General features: G+C 35.5%; 1 protein-coding gene across 5 annotated transcripts in view; it reads left to right on the top strand.

The window, feature by feature from the left end:
* The first annotated feature begins 290 nt into the window (after nt 1-290).
* INTS6 (integrator complex subunit 6) overlaps nt 291-25,813 on the top strand; it is an 82,324-nt gene continuing 56,801 nt past the window's right edge. Inside the window, exons 1-5 of one of the 5 annotated variants that reach the window (XM_032496207.1) lie at nt 883-946; nt 1,345-1,422; nt 1,539-1,707; nt 2,242-2,391; nt 21,009-21,098. In XM_032496207.1, coding sequence (XP_032352098.1) covers nt 2,272-2,391; nt 21,009-21,098 — 210 coding nt within the window. In that variant the 5' untranslated portion in view covers nt 883-946; nt 1,345-1,422; nt 1,539-1,707; nt 2,242-2,271. Of the gene's footprint in view, nt 947-1,120; nt 1,181-1,344; nt 1,423-1,538; nt 1,789-2,241; nt 2,392-21,008; nt 21,099-25,813 lie in introns of those variants that run through there. The other 4 variants (XM_032496208.1, XM_032496205.1, XM_032496203.1 and 1 more) reach the window with 4 other exon arrangements.

The following is a 25,813-nucleotide window of genomic DNA, read 5'->3' as shown; positions in this document are numbered from 1 at the left end:
CACCCCCACCCCGCGGTCCTTCCGCGGTCCGTCCCCGCCCCTTCCCGGAGCCCGCCTCCGCGTCAGCCGGCCCGCCTGCTCGCCCCTCGCGCTCGCTCTCGCGCGCACCCGACGCCCCGCCTCCGCGCGTGCTCCGTAACTGTTTCTGGAGCCGGCCTCCTAGCTTCCCCCGCCCCTGAGCTGTTTGAATATGCTAATAAGAGGCCAGGGACTAGCCAATAGCATAGCGGGGCGGTGCATCACGTGGCTCGAGGACGTGTCAGAGGGCGGAGCCTCTGCAGCCCCTGCCCGAGTTAAAACCGGAGTGTGAGAGAGAAAAGCGCTTCAGTAGCGAGAGGGGCTGAGAAAGTGGTGACACCGCCGGGGTGCGGAGGGAGTCCCTGAAACTTCTCCCAACAGCCCCAGGGCCAATCTCCCCTCAGCCCACTCCCCTCTTCGCCAGCTCCCAGGTCCCCACTCCCTGCACCGGGGGTGGGGTAGGGAGCCAGGCCCGTCTCCCGCTGGGACACACACAGGGGCCGGGAGCGGGGACGGGACCCCCGAGGCGGGGGGGACGGACCGACAGACAGACGGCCGGGCGCCCGCCCCAGAGGGCAGGCAGGCAGGAGGAGGCGGAGGCGGGGGTACGACGGGGAGGACTGGGTCTGGGGAGTTTCCTCTCAACTATCGGGGGAGAAACTCCCCGAGCCGGAGGAAAGACCCAGACGGTGTTTTCCTCCCGGGGGCCGCGCTCCCCCGCCCCGCGTAGCGGCGGTCGCCGCTGCCGCCACCGGCGCCTCCACCTCTACCATCTCTTTCTCCACCACCTCGGGCCCCGGTGTCCCCGGCCAGCACTATGCCCATCTTACTGTTCCTGATAGACACGTCTGCCTCTATGAACCAGCGCAGCCATCTGGGCACCACCTACCTGGACACGGCCAAAGGCGCGGTAGAGACCTTCATGAAGGTACCGACTGATCGAGCCCGGGCGGCGACCCCGGCCCGGCAGCCCGCGGGTGGCAGGGGTGGGGGGAGGACGGCCGGGGGCGGCGAGGCGGAGGTGTCGGGGACCTGACTGCGGGAGCTGCCGGGCTCGGGGACCCCCTCCCCCACCGCGCGGGCGGGCGGGCGGGCGGGCGCTGCGAGCCGGGCTCGGCCCGGGCCCGGGCTCCGGCCCCGGGCGGTGTGTGGTAGCCGATCTGTATGTGTGTAGAGGGGGCGGCGTGGAGGGGTGGCCGCGGCGTGTACGGTACTGTGGGGGGCGGAGGAGCAGCTGGACGCCCCTTCTTCGCCCGGTAACCTCGCTTCTGTGCTTCTCTCTCGCCCGCCCTGTTCCTCCTCCCGTCCCCCACCCGCTCTCCGCAGCTCCGTGCCCGGGACCCTGCGAGCAGAGGAGACAGGTATATGCTGGTCACTTTCGAAGAGCCGCCCTATGCTATCAAGGTAACAGCCCTCGCCCTCCCCCTTCCCTTCCCTAGCCTGTTCCTTCCTCTCTCGCCCTCCCCGCCCCCCCCATTCACCCTTCATTATGCTCCCCTCCCCCACCCGCTGTGCTCCAGGCGCTGAGGTCTTTTCCCCTGCGGGCTCCCACCCCCTCCCCCGCTCCGGAGCGTCCTGGCGCGGCGCGGAGTCGCCGGGCCACCGCCGTCCCCTCCCCAGCCCGGCCCGGCGGCGGCGGCGGCGGCGGCGGCGCTGCGATCAACATGGCCGACATTTCCCCTCCGCGGCGTGAGCGGCAGCAATGAACTGTGGGGGATATTTATTCAAGTTAGCCCGAGTGACAGCCGGGCCCGGCAGCGCCGAGCCCGGGTTTGCATTAAAGGGGAATCGGCCCGAGGCTGGGGCGGGCCAGCGGGCCGGGGGGGGGGGGGCGGGGGGCTGTGGGGTGGGTCTCCGGATTCTCCCCGAGTGGGCCGCGGGCGGGTAGGATGAGCTCTGGGTTAACTTCAGAAGTCCCGCTCACTTCTGCTTTCCACCAGTACCTTTGCATCCCCGAATTTTGGGTATTAGATTGGGGAGCACATTTCCCCTGGGAAGTTAAAGTCTTAAGGCTGGTAACTACCGAAAGCTGTAGAGCCAGCAGGTTTATTCTTGGCCACCTTTGGAGGAGAGTTTCCTCAGCAGTGATACGTTATTGACACGTAAACCAAAAGCATACTGTAAAGTGAAACAGCTACTTGGTGAACGGCAGATTGTAACGGCTGTCCGTGTATACATGGCTTTAAAATATGGGGAAAAAATTATTTACGTTTTTCGTTTCAGGCCGGATGGAAGGAAAACCATGCAACGTTTATGAATGAACTGAAAAACCTTCAGGCTGAAGGACTTACGACTCTTGGCCAATCCCTAAGGACAGCTTTTGATTTATTAAATTTAAATAGATTAGTAACTGGCATAGACAACTATGGGCAGGTAGGTTGAATATTAAGGTGGAAAACAGTTGATTATTTCTTTTTGTGGAAAAACACAGCCCAGTCCAAAAACTACATAACATGAAATACAAGTATAAAACATGTCGGATTAAACTACAATATGCACATAATTCAAAAGTGAAATTCTGACCACATTGTATATGGTTTTATAGCCCTCATTTTTTAAATCTTCCCTTAAAGTGTGTTTCTATTCAGAATTCGAGTCTGAATTCTTTGCTGTAAAGTTGATACGAGTTTGGTTTTAACCTCTTGAATTCATTCAGGAAATAAAAGGGAAAACATCCTGTCTCCCCACACTCAGTTTCTCTGACAGTCTGTCTACCCACAGGCAGTTGTGCAACTATAGCAATGACTTACAGACACTAGTTGTTGATAAGTGGTGTTAAAATGTTAGAGAAAATTATTCTAATTGTCGTATCAGGGTTTAACTTAACCATATTTTATAACTCTGAGAGGTAAGAAGGTTTTCATTGGTGTGCAGTAACTGGCTGAGTACATTAAGATTTCTCAGCTTTTGAAGTGTGTGCAATAAGCCACTATGCAAGAATTCTGAAGCCATTCTTGAATTAAGTGGCAGGTCCAGAGTGGTTTTCTTTCTTGTTTTTAAGCTCCTAACCCTTGGAAAAGAGGCTGTTTGAAAATATGAAAGAACCCTTCCTACCTCCCTAAACTCCTCCAGTTCCTCTATTGCACTTGCTATTAATTGTATGAAGATGAGACAAGAGCTTTAAGTCACACGATAGATCACTATGGGATAATGCAAGGTGGTCCATTTTAATACTTTACGAGATTGCTGACCTGGAAAATAAAAGATTCTGAAGAATGTGTAATGTAACACATAACAAAAGAATATTAAACCCAAGAAATCAGTTTTTATGTTGTAGTGCAAAGCACTATTACCACAATGATACTTCTAGGTATACACTATTCTTTCCCCAAATTCCATGAGCCACAGTGTTCATGACTTTTACAAATTTCAGGGAACTTCTGCCCACAACTATAATTTTTGGTTTCTTTATATAAAAAGAAGTCGAAATGTTCCTTTGTTTTCGAAATGTTTACGCTTTACTTCTTAGGGATAACTATTCAGCATCTAAATGTCTTTGGAAATGGTTGAATATAGTCTTGTAGCATTTAGAGTATACATTGCAACTCAGAGTCACTTTTGTTTCTATTTTTACAGAATTGTACTTCCACTGTTTAAGTAGTAAATGTGTATTTTCTTACCACATTGATCTTTTTATGTTTCACCTCTCTGTGCTGCTTAATTTTTTAACTCTTAGTAATTTAGGCAGGTTTGCCATGAACCTTTCAGTTTGTTTCTTTAAAATAATGGTTTATTTCCCTTGCATATTCTTTTGTTACCTGTAGTGCTATGCAGTCTTATTGCTTAAGGTTTTGATCTAAACTTTGAGTTCAAAGACAGATAAGAAACTTGCCATTATTCAGTTATCTTTATTTCCTTATTATTGGATATACTTACCCTTATGATTGTCAGGTTGTCAGTGTATAGCAGAATTGTTAATTTTGTTTTTCTGCATCACATTTTATAAGTGGGAAAGGCATTTAGACACATTTACCTTCTACTTCCTGTTAAAAATATTTCTTAAGGTGCTTCCTTAGAAAAACTGTTTGTATGTCTGGACAGGCTGAGGACATTTGTAATTTAAACCTGTATTTTCTTTTTCCCAGTTGCCATCTTCCATCAGAGAACACTTAAGTTCTTGTCTATAGAGCTCACAAAAAGTTTGAGGTTGAAAGTGGTCCTGCTGTGCTCTTATCACTTTGACCAAGAGAAGAGCCTGGAGATTAGACTGTTTTTGCCTGTTAGGATTTATTAATTCAACAAGAGGGAAGGATAATGCTTCTCAGTTATTTTGATGAATAAGCAAAGACAGTAGGAGTAATATTCATGTCCTGAATTGGCACATAAAAATGACACTAGCATTAAAATAATTTAAGGAGCCACAGTTTTCCAAATGAAAATGACAATGACTGAATAAAGTGCTTAATTAGAAGAGAACGTATTTCCAGAAGATATTTTTTATCATAAGACTTTTTCTTGCTGACTTAAATAGGTATTTTCTGTTCAAGAGATAAATTATCAGGAATTTTGGATGTCTCAAATATTTAATACTTAATACAGTTCATGTATTTCCTTTGTAAGGGTATCTGCCTGTTTTCTGTGGAATACTTTTATTCTGTAACCTCGGTGTTTGTACATAAATACTTTCCCTTTCAAGCTCTTCACTAGGATCTGTGGCGCCCACAGTACTAAATACTTGTATATAATCTCAGCAGTTCAAGGAAATGAGAAAAGGTGAACCAGCTCTGGAAGACAGAGCATATTGATTTTATAAAACATCTAAAAACCTTTATGTGGGTTCTGAATAATGTTTCTCAAACACTTAAATGTGAGTTATATATGTATTTATATATTTATATATATACCTCCACATGTGTTCCCCCACAGAAATACGGAAAATACTTGATTTCCCATAACCAATTCCAAGAGTATTTTTAATATATATTGCATAAATTTAGTTAGAATACCTACAAATAAAACATCTTTGAGATACTAGTTAGGATACTAGCAGAATTTGCAGGATATCAGTAAGGTTAAAGTAGCTGAGAAAAAAATGATTCTTGGTGAATGTTTTCCTCAAGCACTTTGAATATCAACACTAAAAAATTCCTTGCATATAGGAGTCCTTTTAAATATTTAATTTTGATAATCAGTACCATTTGCTGATACCACTACAATGTGGAACAGTAGAACAATGTGTATCCAATTTTTCTTAATTATAGTTAACACCTTACTAAATTGCTTATCATTCTAGCTAAATTTGATAGATTTTTTTTTCACATGTGTTCACCAGAGTTTCAAATAATGCTGATCTTTTGAGAGCCGCTGAAAATCTGAACCTGCCTTAATATCTAAAGTTTGGACATAGGTAGTTTTAGAGGTCTGATATGTTTGATATGTAGATCAGTTTATTTTTCATACTTTTCCAAGTTCTGTTTTCTGCCAGTGTTTTCAAATTGTTATTTTTTTGAAGTTAGGTTCCAGTTAGGTTTAGCCACTAAATATTATACTAGCCTGCAGTACATTTTTGTCACTGGACTGATTCCATATTTCTACTACTCAATATACTAGTACTGATTTGACTGCTCCAGGACTTAGAAGGGTACCTGACCTACTACTCGGTGCCCCTAGTGAAGATGGTCCTTGACTAGTGACATAAAAGAAGGTAAAACATGTGTTTAATTTTTTGAGGATTTTTAATTCCAAGTGTTTATTACCTCTTTGAAAAATGATGGCTTTTAGACAAGATAAAATTGGATGAATCTTAGAATAATTTTAGCCAATTTTATTTTTCAGCTTAAAGAGCTATTTGTGAACTTAGCAGATAATTCAGGTAGAGTTCTAATAATACTACTTTTTTCCCTTTACCTAAGTGGTACCCATTTAGCAGTTCCCTTCACCCAAGCAGGTAGTATATAATATGGGCTTTTCTTTTACTGTTGGTAGGTGAAGTAATAAAAACTTGATCCCCATCTGGGTTTTTGGTTTCCCTTAGACGATCAACAAATGTATAAACAATAGTTTGGTATTTATTGCTCTATAGGTATCTTTTCAAAAGAAAGATTATTATACTTGAACATCCTGTGCTGACTGTGAACTGAAAACAATGATGAATGGTATTTTGTAAATATTTTAAGTCTCTGACCTTTTTTTAAAATTTTTAAATTGTGGTTAAAAACAGCATCAAATTTACCATCCTAATCATTTTTAAATGTACAGTTCAGTGGTGGTAGTATATTCACACTGTTGTGCAGTTAATAGTTAATCTCCAGAACATTTTCATCTTTCAAAACTGAAACTCTATTCCTGTGAACGCATAACTGCCCATTTCCCCCTCTCCCCAGCCCAGGCAATGAAAGAATAGCATCATTCTACTTTCTGTTTCTATGAATTTGACTAATCTAGAGATACTTCCTATAAATGGACTCATACAGTATTTATCTTTTTGTGACTGGCTTATTTCACTTAGCCTAACGTCCTCAAGGTTCATATAAGTTGTAGCATGTGTCAGGATTTCTTTTCGTTTTATGACTGAATAATACTCTGTTGTATATGTACACCACATTTTACTGAACCCTTTATCTGTTGATGGACACTTGGGTTCCTTCCACCTCTTGGCTTTCATGAATAATGCTGCTATGAACATGGTGTGTAAATATCTCTGAGGTTCTTTTGTTTTTTTGGATACATATTCTGAAGTGCAATTGTTAGATCATATGGTAATTCTATTTAAACATTTTTAGGGAACTGCCATATTGTTCTCCATAAAGGTTGCACTGTTTTTTATTTCCACTAGTAGTGCACATGAACTTTAATTTTTCCACACCCTTAATAACACTATTTTCCTTTTTTCTAATATTAGCCATCCTAATGAGTTTGAAGTATATCTCATTGGTTTATTTACATTTACCTGATTATTATTTATATTGAACATCTCTTCATACCCTGGATGGGCATTTGTATATTGGGTTTGGAGAAAGGTCTGTTCAAGTCCTTTGCATATTTTAAAATTTTTGTTGTTGTTGGTAGGAGTTCTTTAAATATTTTGGATAGTGACTAACTGCTTATCAGATGTGTGATTTGCAGGTATTTTCTTCCATGGGTTGCCTTTTTACTCTGTTGATTGTCGTATTTACAGAAGTCTTCATTTTTGATGTACTCCAGTTTAATTTTTTCTTTTGTTGCTTGGCTTTTGATGTTGTATCTAAGAAATCATTGTCAAATCCAATGTTATTGACACTTTCTCCATATATTTTCTTTTGGTTGGGAGTTTTAGTTTTAGATCTTACATGTAAGTCTTTAATCCATTTTGAGTTAGTTTAGTATATGGTGTGGAGCACCATCTGTGGGTCCAGTTTCATTCTCTTGCATGTGGGTATCCAGTATTCAGGCACCATTTGTTGAAGAGACTGTCCTTTCCCCTTTGAATGGTCTTGGCAAGTCCCTGAACTTTAAGCCTCCTAAAACTATTTTCAATAATTATTATTGATGGATAAGGGACTCTACAACAAACTTGCTTAAATTTTTTTCTCCATCTTTAATTGTGTAAAAGAAGAGCAATGGCCAGGAATGTGAAAATTGGATCTGAGTCCTGGCCTTAACATTGAATTACTACGAAATGCTGGGCAGTCGCTTTACCACCTTGGGCTTCTGCTTCTTCATATTCCAAATTGCCAGTAATGAAACCATTTATACTCTTATTATAGAATCAATGAGAGGTTGGAATGGGATGGTATATTAAAAGGTACTTTAAAAATTATGAAGTGTTCAGTGGACATAAAACATACTACTTTTTCCCTCAGTAGATTATGTGTCTCTGTTTTCTATAATCTTTCGGCTTTGAATTTGAAATTACAGTGATAAAAATCTATTGATATTTAAAGCTGATTTTTATTACATGCTTTGAAATCTATTAGTAGCATATTAAGTATATACATATATATTGGGGGGGGACTTTCTTTGTATTGCTTCCTTGGGAAGCAGTGTGAAAAGTAAATATAACTTAGTCAAAGTTGTCTTAATGTCAGTTGATAAGGTTGGGATAAAGTACATGGATGGTGTTTTAAAAAAACAATATTGAATGAAAACTAGATGAATATAGTTCAGCAGGTAAGTCAGAAAGTCACCTTTTTTTGTAGGAATACAAGTTAGAAAAGGAACCCTTACAAGACAAAAGCGCATGTTCCAGGATTTTTTCAAATAGGGAGCTCCCCCTAGTGCGTTTAAGATGAGATTTACACAAGTTTGATTAGCAGGGGACTTTTGAGGAACATATCTATCGGTAAATCAAGGAATATTTTAGTAAGAATAATAGAATATTAAAATACTTGACTGAGTTTGAGCCCGAAGTAGCATAACATAGATATGATTTATTTCCTATTGAGCATTAATTTTAAAGATTGTAGTTTAAATGAAAAATTTCAAGGCCCAGGTTTTATTTTCTTTGAACACTTATTATAATTTTTCTTCATAATTTTACAGTCTAAATCTGTTATCTAAAGGATCAAAAAACTATCTTGTTGTGAATTTTAAGAGTATGAAAAAGAATACCCCGAAGACATCATTGCTTTCTTAATTAGAAATTATTGAAAAGAAATTAGAAGTACAAAAGGTAAAAATATGTCCTACTTCTTGAAAGAGAATTTTATTTTCCCTTCATGCCAAAGAACGTCAATTAAACTATGTACACCTGAGAATTGAAAGGCCAGGAACAAATACTGGAATGAAAGAATGTCACTTAATTCAGTTATTTTGAATTGATTTAAGATCATTTATGGTCAGAATTAGCTAAAAGTATAAGCATGTTCATGTTATGGATTTCTCCAGAGATTATACAGTATTTTATAACTTGAAATTTTCTTAAGTATATAAAATTATTTTTAGTCCTCATAATCTTAAACTCAAATTTATATGCTTATAAATAAAATCATCTTGGTGGGCTTCTTCGGTTGATCAGTGCTCACATCTACCAACCCTGTTTTCTTTCATTTTAAAGAAGTAATTTCCTTATACAAACTTAGTTTTTGTTTAGCCTTATTAATCTGTTTAATTTGAGCATGTTTCTGGGTCATGCATGAAGTACTGAAGATTTTTTGGTTTTGTTTTAGTCTTTATTCCCTGATCCCTCTTCTTCCCCCAAACTTTTTTGTTGAGATATAACTTAAATACACATATCTTAAGTGTGAAGTGTAGTGAATTTTTATATACATTTGAAAAAAATTGAACTTTTTGCATCTACTGATAGAACTTTTCATTAGATTTTCTATAAGTATTATTATGGTTATTGTTTCATGGGGCTTTAGAATTGAAAGTGATGTTGGAAGTTTACTTCATGTTCCTCATTTTGTAAATGTAGAAAGTAAAGCCCAGAAAAGTCAAAATGCTTAATATCTTTATATTATGTAACATTTCAAAAGCGTACAATTGGTTATGGAATATTTATTCAGATTTTGTTAGTAATTTGTGTATTATTTAAGAGCAAATTTTGAAGGTGTAACCAGTAGATCTGAGTCCTTTTTGGGGAGGTATATGTGTAGTTCTCTTATGGAATATGCATTCTTTAAATTCTGTGAAAAGCAGGTGTTTCATTTTGTCATTTTGTTACATTTAGCTTCTCTTGTAACACTGCATTAAAATGTTTGTTACATTCAGTTGGATTTCCTTCCCGCTCCCTTGTTCCTCCCCACTCTGGAAAAACTTAAGAACGTGAATGTGTGGGAGAGTTGACAGGATTTTATACCATTATTATTTTAAAGCCTAGATGCTAAAATTTATTTAATGTCACTTTTTGATTTTGTATTTCATATTTTATTAAGTTTCTGATCTAGTTCATATGGGTCTATTAATCTAATCAGTTAATTAGTTGACTTTTCCAGTAGAATATGCCTGACAGTATTACTGCTGTAACCTTTTACCTGGACAATTTGTAATTAGTTAACCAGCATGTTTCCTTTGACATAAGATAACTTTGAAAATCTCTAAACATTTTTTTTCTTAAGTTTTTTATCTTACTTTATTATTTTTATGCTGGTTATTGTCCAACTTCAACAAGTGACTAAACGACTACTCACCTGTAATTTTTTCTAGATTTTTATAAACGTTGTGTTTTAAGATTCAGAAAAATCTGTTTGGCTCTATGAATTCCCACTTCACCCATGGGTTCTTGGCAAGTTATGTAAACCCAGTCTCAGTCTCCCCATTAGGAAAATAGAATGAAGGAAGCTAGCAGAATTGTGGTGAAGATTAAGTGATACATAACATAATGTATTATTGTAACACACCTATTACCATTTTTGTAAATTTCCTTTTTATATGAATTTTACACCTTGGAATTGTGGGTACATGGAATATTTTATCCAGCTTTTTTAAGAAAAGAAGTGTGGTAATAGGGGAAGAACTGCTTCAGTTAGAACTGTCTGTGCCTGGTTCTGCTACTACTCGCTTATGTTGTATTGACTGACAAGTCCCTTAACCTCACTGAGCTTCAAATTTCTCATCTGCAAAATGATGGTAATACTGATCTTGAACAGATTTTTAAGGATTGGAAATAATATTTGTTAATCATCTAGCAAAGTGCCTGCTTGGCACATGGTAGGAACTCAGATGATGATGATTATTGTCATTCCTAATATTATGGTGAACACGTAATAGGGTACAAGCTTTAAAAAAAAAAAAATGAAACCTTTGAGAAAAAAACAATAAAAATTGTTCCATAACCCAACATACATCCATCACATGGAGCTAGAATTACCTGTCCAGTAGTTCCAGCTAAAGTAAAATTTCTTGCCATAGGGAACATAATGGTTTTCAGCATTGAATTGAAACGCTGTAGATTCCTCCTCATTGATATTATAAGAGTCTTTCCCCAAAAGTCTCTATTATTCAAAAATAGATTGCTAAGAACGAGTACTTAAACTAAATACATGTTTTTGATTTTCAGAGCAAGAAAGATTTTTAGTTTCTTTTAGGAAATATATATGAGTCCATTTTTAGGGCTTTATAACTGTGTATTATAGAATTGAGGTTGGCGATGATTAGGATAGGGGTGGAGGATGTTCTTGTCCAGAAGAAAGATCAAATGTAAAATGTATGGTCCCTTTCATTGTTTGTAATGTAGACTTATGTGGAAAAGAACATAATAGGATAAGCCTAGGAAGGATTATTTTATGTGATATTTCTTTTTTAGGGCCCATGTGATTTGAAGTTTGATGATTATATTAAGAAATAGTAGCACATGAAGGGTATTTTAACTTTAAAGTATTATAATTAAGGACATTAGTTGTAACCAAAGAACAAATTTATATCAGCCTAGTGATTTCTTATCAAAACTTTTTCTAAGTCCTATGTACTCTTGCTTTTTTTATGTGTGCCTTAAAAGGAAATGACATTTTAACATTTTCCATCTACTAGTTTTGCCCAGATAAGCTGGGGAACATGTGAAAGTCCTTGGAAGGATTATGTTATCTGAAAAACTTTATTATAGAAAGGAAAACAGTTCTGAGTATGTGAGAAAAAGTAATTGTAGCCTTAGCTATTAGGTAATGTAATTTATAACTAGTCAATGGCAGGATTGATGTTGGCATATTAAAGAAAAACTCTCCCTTTGTCTTAAAGCTAGTGAATCTACTTATGTTTTAGGAAACATTAACAGTCTTCTGGTTATTCAGAAGTTTAAACCTTGGAAGCATCCAAACAATTATTCTGAAAGGATTAAAAACATTATTTTTAATCACAAGAATTGAAGATGATTGAGTATGCAGTGTTCTGTGAAAGGTTAGGCTGCAAACCACAGTGGATGATGTTACAAAGGCTGGGTCCCTAAGATAATTACAGGGTAGACTACTTTGGATTATTAGGACTAAGCAAAACAGTGTTTTTGTGTCCCTGACTAATGCCTGAGTTGTGATGGTTCCTGTACATTTATGTACTTTGGAAGATAAAAACTAGCGTAAAATTTTGAATTTTTGTTGTGCATTTTTAGTTGTCAATCCCATTTCTCAAACCAGTAAGAACAACTGTAATTGCATCCAGAAAATTGGGCCTAAATCAGGTTTAGAAAGAGTAAAAGGTCTTTACATCTAAATTTTATTAATCCAGATTGGATAATATCTAATCCCAAACAAAATTATATTGAATGTAAATCCTAATGTAAAAAAAGAGTTATCTTGTCATGTTCTTAGAGCTTCCATTTTGGTGAGCTATATGGTAGCAGTCAAAAACATGTAACAATCTGTGCAGTCACCCACCCATCCATGTGCGACATCTGCTTTTTCATGAGGTTCATTTCTAAAGTGAAACCTTGGTGGACTTGTATGTATAGTTAGGAAGGCTTATAAATTTATTGTTTTTAAACAATAGGCCCAAATATTTTGTGGATTTTTTTGTTTCCCAAAAATGTCATCTATTATAAAAAATTTAAATCTGTAAACACTTGAGAAGGTATTTAGCAAATGTATCAAATAAATACTTGAATCAGAATCTAGCAAGTATGAATTTCTAGAAACTCTAGAAACTCTTCAAGTACATATACCTGTGTAATGGATTTGGAGAAATTTAAATATTTCCTTCTAAAAAATCTTACTGAAACAAAAATTTCTTTCTTTCTTTTTTTTTTTTTTACACAGCAGGGCCCCTTAAAAACTAATCTCCCATTATGATTTATCTAGTTACATTATTTTAAGGTTGACTTTCAGCCATGGCATATGGGGAACAATAGATTGTTAGTTTTTCCAAGTGTTTATTATACATTATTTTCCTTTATTAAGGTTTAATACTTCATTGCTAACTTGACTGATACACAACATTATTAGGCAGTTCTTCATTTTTCCATTGTAGTCTTAAAGATACTTAGAATGCTGTGGTTGAAATCCATCTTTTTTGTAGGACAACTGTTGTGTGTGTGAATGATTCTTTTGAGAACATTGGTAGAGTGGGTGTTTAGAAGGAAGGAACCATAATGGTTAAAGATGTGATTAATCTTGGTAGAATAGATAGATCTTTATTTTTTTATTTTTGAGATCACCTTAATTTTCAGCATTATTGCTGTATGACTTTACCTATCTGTGAGAGTGTTTTCCTCTTGGCTTTTATTTTTTCACTTTTTCTCCTGTGTTTCTGACATGTTTATTATTACATGTTTTGCTGGAATTAAATTAATGCTATGAAATCTACTTAATGTAATGGATGTATTATGTTCTTTATCCAGTATGTTAGTATTTCTGAAGTAAAATTATATTTCTGATACTCTTATTAGTCTTTTTATGCCAGTATAAACAATATTTGCCTGCTACTACTTTTTAAATGATGCCAAAACCAATTACTTATTTATTAGAGTAATCTTATCCAAACTTCAGACTCCAGTTCAAATGTAAAACTCAAATTCTGTGATATTATTAAATATTTAATATTTTAGATATATTGAATTTATATTACTGTCCTTTGATGCAGTAATACTTATCAATTATTGAGTTTTTTTGACATTAGTTTTTTTTTTTTTACAAAGTCAAGGTAGTAATTCTTCAGTTTTCATAGTGAATATTTTTTACATTCCTACTACAGTTAACCCTTGAGTGACATGAGTTTGAAATGTGTGGGTTCACTTACAGGAGGAATGTTTTTACTAAATACATTCTACAATACTACACGATCTGGGGTTGGTTGAATCCAAGGATGTGGAACTGCAGATACGGAGAGCTGACTGTAAAGTTATATGTGGATTTTCGACTATGCAGTAGTCAGCGCCCCTAAACCTCAAGTTATTCAAGGGTCAGCTGTGTTTAGTTTGTTACTTAAATCAAATTCCAGGATATTGCTCCTTAGTCATTATATTAAAATAAACATAGAGATTCCCTCTTACTTCTGCTCAAGTCTTATTCCATCTGATTTTTAAAATTTAAAAAAATTTTTTATCGAAGTATAGTTGATTTGCAATGTTGTGTTAGTTTCAGGTATGCAGCACAGTGATTCAGTTATACATTGTATATATATATATGTGTATATATATATATATATATATATAAATATTCTTTTTTAGATTCTTTTCCATTATAGGTTATTATATTCCATCTGTTTTTAATGCTGCTTTTTTTTTTTAACATAAAGAATTAGGTGGTTAGATAAAGGAACTATATTGGTACACAACTATATAATGAAAATACTTGAAACTAAAAATATATTTTGGTTTTTATACTCTAAAATGTTTTTTTAAAGTTTTATTTTTGGATGCTAAGAACATTTTAATTTTGAAGAGTACTTGTTTTGAATATGTAATAAATGCACATGGTTAAAAAGTTCAAGCATTATAAAAAGTTACACAGTTGCTCACTTCAGTTCTTCAGAGGCAACCATGGTTAATCAATTTATACTGTATTCTTCAGAGATCTTTTGTGTGTAGCCAAAGATATTATTTTAAGAGCACTAATTTCTTAAGATGAGTATTTTGAGTTACAACATCAAAAGTCTCATTTTTACTACACCACTTGAAATCTTAATTATAAACGTAATAATACTACTGAATTTGAAAACAAACATAAAACTCTTAATTCTGGCTTTGGAATATTGATTTTAATGTAAGCCTGCCAGGCCTTTATTGACTTAAATAATTATTATATTTTGTTTGGAATGTATCATTAACTAGTTGCATATTCATCCTGGTAATATAATGAACCTCCCCACCCTTTAAAAAAATAGCTAAACAGTGTTAATGACAGTGAGTTATTGAATAGAAGATATAATTAGCACATCGAAACTGTGATTTCATAGATTTCACTGTTAGAGTTTGAGGCTAAAATTAAAAAAAGGACCTGATTTAAAGAAAAATAAAATATATAAATATTAGTGCAGGTAAAATAAGTAGATATTGAAAAACTCTGGTTGTGTTATTCAAATGTCTGAAGTTTGAGCAGTACTGAACTGAAGAGTGTTATTCTAGTTGACTTGTGCTGCAGTGTATGTATGAAAAGCTTTTCTTGGTTCTGTATAGTTGTAAAAGTGTTTATTAGTGTTTTGACTAATAAGGCTTTGGATGTGAATTGCATTCTAAGATACTTTTAGAAATAAGCTTAAAGTAGAAGAATATTTTTTCTGTTAGTATTTCTATATTTCTTATTTTTCGTAGAATCTGACTTGATAAATTATATAGGGTAGTGTCAGAAAAAGTTTCTAAATGAATTTGAGGTGGTTTGTTGTCTTTTAGAAGAACATATATTGTTACTCTTTATTATCTATGGTAATAGAGGAAAATAGTGTAGATAATGCAGGCTTTATTTCATATTTTTACTATTTATGTAGATTCTACAGAGATGTAAATTAAGGGAACCTAAAGCTCTAGTCTTGAACTTAACCTGTTATAAAATTTTAGCAGCAATCCTTGTTTGGTACTTGTCCAGTACATGCATGAGAACCTTTAGTGATGGCAGTACTTATTTCTCAAGGCTGCACTGTCCATTTCTGTACATTTTTGCTTGTTGTCATTGTAATGTAGTTGAAAAGAAAGTTTTAGATTGAAAAAAAGCACAGGCTGTTTCTGGAAGCATTTGATTTTCTTGGTAGGTGATATACTTTTACCCTAGATGTATAATTTTACACATCTTAACATCTTTTTTTGTTGAGCTCTATTGGCCATACATAGCTTTCCTGGCACATAGCAAAATAGCTAGACAGTAATAGTTGTAGATTAGCTGAAAATGCTGTCACAGGAGAGAGAGTCAGAGAGTGGATCTTTGGTGCATATTTTCTCTTCAGTAGAAGCCTTAAGCCATGGGAAAAGTGTGGCACAGATGGCAGTTGGACTATCCTTATGGGATTGTTCAAAACACTGGTATCATGGTGGCATGGAAAGAAAACTTCAGCCGTTTGGTCCTGCAGTGGAGGTAGCCACTAAAAGATCTACCTGAATGCTGCCTTTCTTTTGCTTTGGAAGGTAATAGTTAAGACATATTTGTTGGTATAGTAAAATTCCTGTATCCCTCCTTCCTACATTTTAAATTTCTTGGGTAAAACTCAAAATTCTGATTCTGAGAATCAGATTAGTTTATATATTTAGAGGGAAATTAGCCTTTTAACATTTCCAAATTGTTAAATAACTTTTTTTTAACATTTTCAAAAGCATTTCTTTTCAAAAATAGTTTCTAGTGGATAAGAGCCTACTTACTTTTAATTATACTTTAAATTTTCTGATTGAGATTGTATGCCTTAATTTATTTAACACCAGGATAATGTTAAATTAAAGTGAAATGAATGTTATACTTGTCTGTAACAAAACCCTTTTTACCTGAGACTTTTGACCCCAATATTAAAATCACATTTTCCAAATGACAAGATTTCCATTAATAAATAGCTCTAGAGGTAGAATATTATACTTTGCACTGTGTTTTCTAGTTATATTTCTAGATTTCTTTATGCCAAGAACCAGTGCTCTTGACAGAAAAACATCTGAGTTTAATTCTGCTAATGGCAAAAGTAAACTTTTAGTCCCTCTACTGGCTGTCTTTGTTGTAGCAGAGGTTTTTTTTTTTTAGCTCTTACATCTAAGATAAAGGCTAACTTTATGACCAAGGTAAATTTTGAGGGAAATTCTAATATGAACTGTCCCAAAATGGAGGGACTTTATAAACATACTTACTAAGAATAAAAATATAAAAGTGATTCCTTAAGGTAAAGGTTTGGAAATTATTAAACTGCAGAGGCTTTGCACCAAATATCTATATTATAGTGATTAAATCACAACCTTAGAATTTTGAGAAGTTGGATTATTGTTTGTAAAACTTGAAAAAAAAAATCTTGTGATACTGGCAGACAACCAAAAATGTGTTTTAGTTGCTGAGTAAAAGTTAATGTCAGAGAAAGATGCCAGTTATTTATTATACCTCTGTGAAGAGTAAATGTACTACAAATGCGGGGGAGGAATAGTGTAACACTATACATAAAACTTTATTGGTGCAACATGGTGTGATTATTTTCTGCAGGTAGTTTAGAAATTTATGCTTAGGTAAATATGTTAACCCAATCATTTTTATATAGAAGGTGGGATAATTATTTCCTGAAGAAAAAAAAAGCTTTTGTGTGTAATTTACATTCATTAAATCATTTTTCTAATTTTTATCATAACGAATACTATAGCTTTTTTTGGTGTGAAAGATTCTTGGCTAAACCTTTTCATCTTAGAAAGGGATCTTAGGCACAGTAGGGTTAAATAAATAAATAGGTGAAATGAAAATGGCCATATTTTTCTTTACTTTTTTCTGCCTTTGATCTTTATCTGTGGTTTCCAAAATTTAAAGCCATTAAAAAACTTAATATTACTTTATCTTGTATTTGTATATATACTCTATATAGTCTTCAAAAGTAGATTATGTATTGCATTTTGTTTTATTGTGTTTTTTGTTGGGTGGTGGTATATTGATTTATATACAGATGATTGGTAGGTGAGATATCACAGCACCAGGAAACCAAGTAATAGAATAGTCCTATTGTAGTTAATTTCTCTGCAGATAAAATATATTAAATAAAACCAAACTAATTGTAATAGCATTCATTGTTGCATGAACATGGCACAGTCCAGGTTGGTATAGAATTGTATCCAAGAGAATGTAGCTGCTACCAACAGGATCTTCAGAAGCTGCAGAAAGACCGTGTGATTTAGAGTTGGAATCAGTTTCTGGCTCTGCCAGCTACCAATTGTGTGACTTAGGGTTATATTGTTTAATATCACTGAACATTTTACCTCACCAGGTATTTAGGGTCAAATGAGATAAATATAAGTGCTTTATTGTTATTATCAAGTACCTGGTTATTATAGTAATTTTAGGCATAGGCTCTCAGAAGAGTATTATATGTATAAGACTCTAGTAAAGTTTCAACTAAAAGTTTTGTTGTCAAGGAAAAAGTAACTTTGACTTTAGGGTTTGAATTTAGCTTAACTTTTAATATCTCAAAGATGTTTTGTTCAATTTTAATGCATTTAAACTTGGTTTTTAGACATGATTCTTAAGAAAGTATGTATTAGTTTTTGGATGGACATCATCACCCATGAAGTTCCTAATATACCGTCGGTCATTGTTCTTTAATTATAAACATAATCCTTTGACCTTGGGAGGATAATTTTCGGTGTAATTACACAAAAATAAGACTAGATGGATGCCATACTTGGTCAGAAAATAGGACTTTGGGTTAGGTTAAAATTAAAGTTGATGTAGAGGCACTTTGCAAGTATTTGGTCAATGCTCTGGTGGCTTTAATAAATTTGCAGATATGTTTTTGAAAGGCAGGAAGTCAGCCAAAGTAGTTTTAGCTTAAAGATGGAATCGAGATACAGTAGTTTGAAGATACTAGAACATCTTCATTTTCTTTATCTTCCTTTGCCAATTTTTAAGGTTAAGTGTTATTTGTAGAGACCAGGAAAGGAAAGTTATTGATATATGTGCCTAGGTACGTATTATTATATATGAGAGTAGAGATTATGTATCATGTACCTAACACAATGCCTGAAGTATGGTAGCCACTCAGTAAATGTTTGAATGACAGACATGAATGAATGGACAATGAATGGCTGGACAGATATAGGAGGGAGATGGTGTACCCTTGTAGCCTAGCAAATTCATGAGTTTTTATATGTCAAGTTTGGGAAGTATTCATTTATATTGGGGTAAAGGTAACATATATTTTTTGAGGCTTGTTGAAGTTTGATTTATCCTAAATGGTTCTGTGAACTTGGGCAGTTCTGTATTAGGCTGTAATCAGTGAATCAATGAATATTTAAGTGTCCAGTGGTTAAATATTTTGTGCTCAATGCTGAAGAAGAAATATGACATCATCCTTGCCTTCAGTGTATTCCAACACATGAAACAATAGCAAACAGTACAAGATGGTGTATTTTTTTTTAAAATGTAGTAAAAAGAAATAACAAAGTTGACTGTCTTAACCATTTCTAAGTGTAGCATTCAGTAATGTTAAGTATATTCACATCCTTGTGCAAGATGTTATGTATTTAAATTGGAAACAATGTGAGAAGATAAATGCTGTAGGACAGTGGTATCCGAACTGTACTTCATGAAACCACTCCAAATCCAGTTTTATTTGAGGAAAAGTTATGTTTATGTTTTTATTTATATAAGTTTAAAAACTACCAGTATTATAATTTAGAGAGGGAAGAGGGTAATTATTCAAGGCCAGAGTAATCAGGGAATGCTTCATGGCAGAAGAGGAAGACATAAACTGGGCCTTAAAGAATGGTTAGGAATTGGATGAAATGTGGGCAGGGAAAAAAAGAAAAGTGTTCTACTTGAGGGAACCAGTCATAGCTCAGAGGAGAGACTGAACAATGCCTGTTTCTAGATCCATAAAAAGACCTGCATTATTAGAATTTATTTATGTTGGGGGTGAATGTGTGAGAGGCAACATAGTGTAATGTAGTGTTTCCCAGACTGTGTTCTAAATACCATGAATGCTGCAGAGGAGGAAGGGATGGGAAATTCATGTTTTTTTCCTGCAAGGCCCCAGTAACATTTGAATGCCACCATGTATTCAAAATCTTATAGAGGTTATATCCAACATACTTTAATTTTATTTGAAAAGAGGAAGTTTTCTCCATCTGGAACCATTGTTTCTTGGACACCAGTTTGAAAAATACATATGCCAGTTACATACACAATTTCATGCCTTAATCAAGAAATTTAATATACCAGATGTCCCCCTGCTCCCACTGTATGATGATTAGATTATAATCACAACGACTATGTGAACGTGCTTTTAAATTTATTCAACAAATATGGAGTATTTACTGTAATCTGTTCTTGATTGAGTTATACAAATGTAAGGAAAAGGTTATAGAAGCATAGAATATTACACGCATATAACCCTCTACATCCTTGCTAGTCTAAGTATGGAGTGTGGACGTTAGCATCTCCTAGCCTGCATTCTTGTTAGAAATGTGAAACCTTATATATAGTCTTTATTCCAGACCTACTGAACCAAAACCTGCATTTAATAAGGATCTCCAAGTGATTCATATGCGCGTTAAAATTTGTCATATGCTATTCTACGTCATACCCAGCAAAACTCCATTCTGTCCTTTCTTGAACACTGTTAGTGGCAGAGAATTTGATATCTTTGATTTCAAACACAGGGTTTACCCTCATGAAACTTCCGCTCTTTGGTTATGGTTTTATCTTAAAGAGTCTTAAAGCATTATATGGAATGTGCTTAATATTGCAAATGAGAGTCATTGATAAGTAAAAGATAAGCTTATATTTATCTGAGTCCCTAACAAAATGTGTTGCCTAGAATTGATCATAGTACTACTCCTAGAGTGACTTGGCCAGAGATTTGAATGGAAGTTACTGAAGTTACTTCATCCTACCTGTAGAGCATTTGAGAGCTCTCTTCCACTGTGTTCCACTGCCTCTGCTGCTGTTGTTTTTGTACTCCTCTTGCCAAGCAGTTTCTTTAAGTAACTATCCTTAATTTTTCGTGTTGGACTATTGAATTTTGCTAAGTTCAGAATAGGCCTATTGTTTCCCTGGAACCGGCTCTTGGAGCCCTTCCCCCTGTTTACCTAGTCACTTGGTTAGATACTTTGATTACAGGCATAGGTTACATAGTAGTAATCACCTGTTATTTTGCCTTCCTCTTTAAGAAGTTTCTAAAAAATAATATCTATTAATTTGTAATATCTAGTTATGTCACATCATTGGAATTGAACTGTAGGGGTCTCTTTTAAGAAATTAAATACCTTAGTTGCATAAATATAGATGCTCGTTGTAAAAATTAAGACAATGCAGAAATGTACAAAGAATTGAAAAATCCATTTTTCTTTCTGTCTAATCCTACTTTTGCAAAGTTAACCTCTGTTTAGTTCATGTATCATTCTAAACTTTTTTAATAAATAAAAGGAATATACTGTATGTGTCATTTAAAAACAAGAAAGGATATACTGTTCTGAAAATTGCCTTTTTACTCAGAAAAATTAAGTTAATCTCTAGACTTTAATATAATCAATATGTTTTTGACTTTAGGGAAGAAATCCTTTTTTTTTGGAGCCAGCAATAATTATTACAATTACTGATGGGAGCAAGCTGACTACTACCAGTGGAGTCCAAGATGAGGTAAGTTATGTTTATATCAGAACAGATTATACAAATGCAGTTGAAAAATCTTTACTTGTATATGCACTGTAGGATATTGAACACCTTAAATAGGTTCTCTCTTTGATTATTTGATGCAGTTTTGAGTCATCTGTCTCCTGGGACTCATTTACTTTCTCTGTTGTTGGTAGCAGTGGTCTCCAAATTCTCTTGAATAGGAATCTCTTCTGTGAAAAGGTTTAGAGCCTACCCACCCATCCCAATTATATGTACTTTTGTACTTATGGGAGGGTCGCAGTGTCAGTTCATGTAGTAAATTTAGTAAAATGAATTCTTATTTTCAGGTTTAAAAAATGGAGAAAGCATTCTAAATCATTTTGTCCCATATATAAGTGGATTGTGTTGTATACTCCACTGTGGAGACTGCTAGACTAGAGTACAGCAAAGCCAAGAGGAGGTTAGGACTAGGAAAAGTGCAGGTTTTGGGACACTTTAATTCTAAGTCAAGTACAGATAAGTAATTTTATAGCTAACCTCACTTACTCTCTACTAGCATGTATTATACAGAGTTGGTTGTGTGTGGTGTGATAGGGTGAATGCAATAGATTTATTTTAACTTTAAATGTCTTTTACTATGGTATTTGAACTACTCTTGAACGTTATATTTGTTTATTAAAATATATTGATATAGAAAGGAGATGGTTTGGTCTACTCTCTTTACTGCTTATATTTGATTTAGAAACTTAATTTTAATTCTCACTTGATTTACGAAGGATTTGATTAAGTAAGAAAAGTGTAGTTCAGTTGTTTTTAGAAATACTTTCATTGTGACAATTTGGAATGCAAATTGGGTATGGAGTCAGACTTGTAGGTTCTAGTCTTTGTTCAACTACTTTCTAGTAGTGAACTTGGTAGCAGTTATTTAACTTCCCTGAATCTCTATCCTTGTCCATGAAATGATGATAATTCTTTCTTTACCTCATAGGGTTGTTGGAAGGCTGAAATGAAATAATGTATATGAAAGTGCTTGGTAGAAAAGAACATTGTATAGTTGTATTGTGAAGCATTGGACCTGGTAAAGAATTGGGCTTCCTGATCTTCACTTGGGGGAAGAGAGCCAGAGTTGTTTTGTGTGAACAGTTGATGTTAAAGGGAATTTAGGATATAATTCATGGAGAAACAGTTGAAAAATTGGGTAGATTAAAATTCATAATTAAATAATCTGTAGTCTAGATATAATTAGTAGCCTTGGAATGCTCCATAGCTGAACTTAGTCAGTTTTGGGGCTTTTTTGACCTTAGTTGAAATGCATAGCCAGTTATAGCCTGCCACTAGCAGGAACAGATGGACATTGATTATATAATATACATGAATAAGCAATAAAAATATTGCTTTATTTTAAATTTGAAGCTCTCAAGTTGATTTTTTCCACTTTACCTTGCTTTTGAAAAACTTGAGTGAGAGAAAGATTGCAGTATTGATAACCAAGTCAGAAATACTAATGACTTTGATTTGTAGTTATGGTTGAAAAGGTATTTCTGTTCTTTTGTGAAATATTCCTGCATGTGAGATTATCCATTCAAGATGTTCTTTCTTGCCTCCTTTGTAGAAATGCCCTTTGGGGTACAAGATATTTTGTTTCCATATATCTGGATCTACTTTGTAATGTTTGTTTTGTAGGACCTCTTCTAGCTTTCAAACCCCATCTTGAAATATAGATGGATGTTTTAATTGCTTACCTGTCTTCCTAAGTCCTTGGGAAGGATGTTGGAGAAATAGAACTATATGTTCCTAAGAACCTAAAACTCCTTGCTAGTAAGGTTGAAAAGATTTTCCTGTGGGCTGGGATCTTACCTTTTAGTTCTCTTTTATCTACTACAATATTTAGTACAGTACTGAGAACAGAGCTTACATTAAAAAATATATTGATTATAGATACTATTGTAATGAGTCTGGCAGTCATCAAGATCAAAATTGATTACTACTACTTTCCTGAGGCGGAATATTCATTTGTTTTAAGGCAAAGGTTTATTTTGGATATGCAGTTGGAACATAGGTCTGTGAGTTGTTTTGAGTTTCAAGTTTAGGAATATCTTTGATCCTCTGCATGTTTGGTTCTTAATGTGCCGACAGAACTCATTTTGTGGGCCAGAAAATGTGCCCTACATGTGTATATTCTGGAAGCTTAATTTTTGCTAAAATGTTGTGAAATACTGGTCTCTTCTAGCTCAAATAATTATGTGATTCATTTTGAGGAGCCTTATCAATTTATAAAAAGCATAAGGATGCTTTTTGGCTTGCTCTCGTGTGTGTGTGTGTGTGTGTGAGTGTGTGTCTGTGCACATGTGTGGTACATATGAGTTATATTGTCATAATTTATAGTCGGGAATAAACAGAATTTTGCCTTTATGTCTCTTTCTCTTCGGTTCTCTTAACCTTTGCCTTTGATTCTGATTCTTATTTTAAGATTTATTGAATGAGTGATTGTGTTGGTAATTTCCACATTAGGTATGTGTGTATAATTCTTAGTTGGCTCTGGCTGCTTTTGATGTGACCTGTTACTGTTTATGGAGTTGTGCCTCCCACCCGTATAATACCCTTTGCTCAAGAGTTATCTCACATGGTATATTTGTCTGTTCTGATAGTGCTATTTTTCAGATGTAAGTGTTCCTCCTGCTTTGAAATCATCCTTATGACATATAAGGAAACAGAACTCATCTGGCATTACTTTTTATTTTACAAGTGAGGGAATTAAGATCCAGGGAGGCTAAGTGATTTGCTCAAGGTTATAACATTTATTATTGCCAAATCTGGATTAGAATTGATCTAAATTCCAAAGACATCCCAGCCCTTAAAGACCAGTGCTTTTTCCCTGTTATCTACTACTTTTCTGTTTGTTTCTGTTTTTGTGTGTTGTTGAAATTTATGTTCTATTTACCTGATTTCCTATTGGTCTATTTTCAGCTTTCTATATAGTTGTGACATAGGTATTATATTCTTATTCACTCAGTGTCCCCTGAATGACTATTATGACCAGGGTATTTTTAGGCAGTGAAGATAACAAAGATGAATAGGGTGGATTTCTGGTTCTCAAGTTCACACATAGTCTAATGGAATAGGGGGATCGCCTATTAAGTGGTTTTATGAATGATAAAATACAGATACACACTAAGTGTATTTGAGCACTAAAGAGGGAGGGTCGAGGGTTAATATTAACCTGTCTTGTGCGTGTGCCAAGTCCTGTGTAATGTGAATTTTTAGTCTTTTAAAAATTTTGATTAAATTCAAGGATCTTGTGGATGATCTGGTATACGATGTGGCTCATAGCTTGTATCTGTAAAAGTTATAAAGAAACCTGGTGCAAAGTTGTTTTGAGCCTAGAAAACAGTAAATGGAAAAACTTGGTGCCGTAGTGCCTCTTGACTTGGCTAAGTTTGTACAGGCCAGAATGATCTCATTTCTCATAGCTTGTTTGTCAAAATAATACAGGGATACCATTTCCTCTGTGGTGGCTCATCGTTTAGCAGTGTATTAGGAGTTAGAAGAGAAACAGCTTTGTATTACGGACACAAATTCTGAGCTGGCTACAGTCATTTTACCTTAATTTATGATTTTAATTACCTTTTTTGGCTTCATTTAATAAAAGTCCAGGCCATTGTTTGAGTTGTTCATGAGTGTGTTTCTAGTTTAGTGTTTTTGGACGACCCTGGAGGGCTTATGATGGAAGAGTATCTATGTATTTTTTTTTTTTTCCTTTTTAAATGTAGCTATTTGATAAAACTGGTTGTTTGGAGTATTTTTACTCATGAGGTACGAGTTAGATGGACTTTGAATTCTGCTACACAAGAAATGTATATTTCTTACTCCTATAGTAGTAATCTTTGATGTTGTTAAGCATATTTGTGGCCAGATAATCACAGTACCATTCGTCATGTTCTGTGTCATGCTTTGGTAGAATCACAATTTATAATTAGAATTATCGAAAAAATTTTTTCTGGTTTTTATTGCCTGCAAAGACTTTCTCTCGTACTCTTTTGCAATAGAAAACTATTCTGTGCTATGGTTCCTGGAACACATGGCTAACTATATTGCTCAATAAAGTAGCCAGAAGAAATCCTGCCAGTACCTTCTTGGTGATGAATGACATTCCAGGATCGTGTAGCAGTTATTTTTTTCTTCCTTGAAAGTGCTAATAGTAGTGTTATCTTTCAAATATTGAGATTTGCTGAAGACTCTTTCTGTATCTCTTTATCAATGTTATGCTTGACTTGGAGGCTAACATTTTAGAGAAGATATTTGCAGTCAAGAAAACCTGTTGGCTTTTGACATTAAAAGCTTTGCCTTCTTCTGAGCTTTCCCAGCTTTTTAAGGCAAACCAGGACAACTACTTTTATAACTTCTTGGCAGATGTTCAGAAAGGGCTTGTGTTTGTAGAAGGAGAATATGTGAGTAACCTCAACTATGTGTTCAAGTGGCTGTAGATTGGGATCTTATCTTTCAACTTGTCGATTCTCAGAAGTTGATGCAGAGATCCCATCTGTCTTTGAGATGTGGATCGGTATTGGTGGTTTTTCTGGGTTGCTCTGGGCAATGTAAATAGTTTTACCTTTCATAAGGGTAGTCTATAATTAGGATCTATAATTACAGTTTATATTTAACTCTTCATGATTTGTACTGATTAAAAGACAGTCCAGAATTTTAAATCTGTTTCTAGTATCTGAAATAATTCCGAAAAC

Source organism: Camelus ferus, chromosome 14 (genome assembly GCF_009834535.1).
Source record: "Camelus ferus isolate YT-003-E chromosome 14, BCGSAC_Cfer_1.0, whole genome shotgun sequence".
NCBI lineage: Eukaryota > Metazoa > Chordata > Mammalia > Artiodactyla > Camelidae > Camelus > Camelus ferus.
Note: the sequence above shows the minus strand (reverse complement) of the source record. Positions and strands in the feature narration are given on the sequence as shown.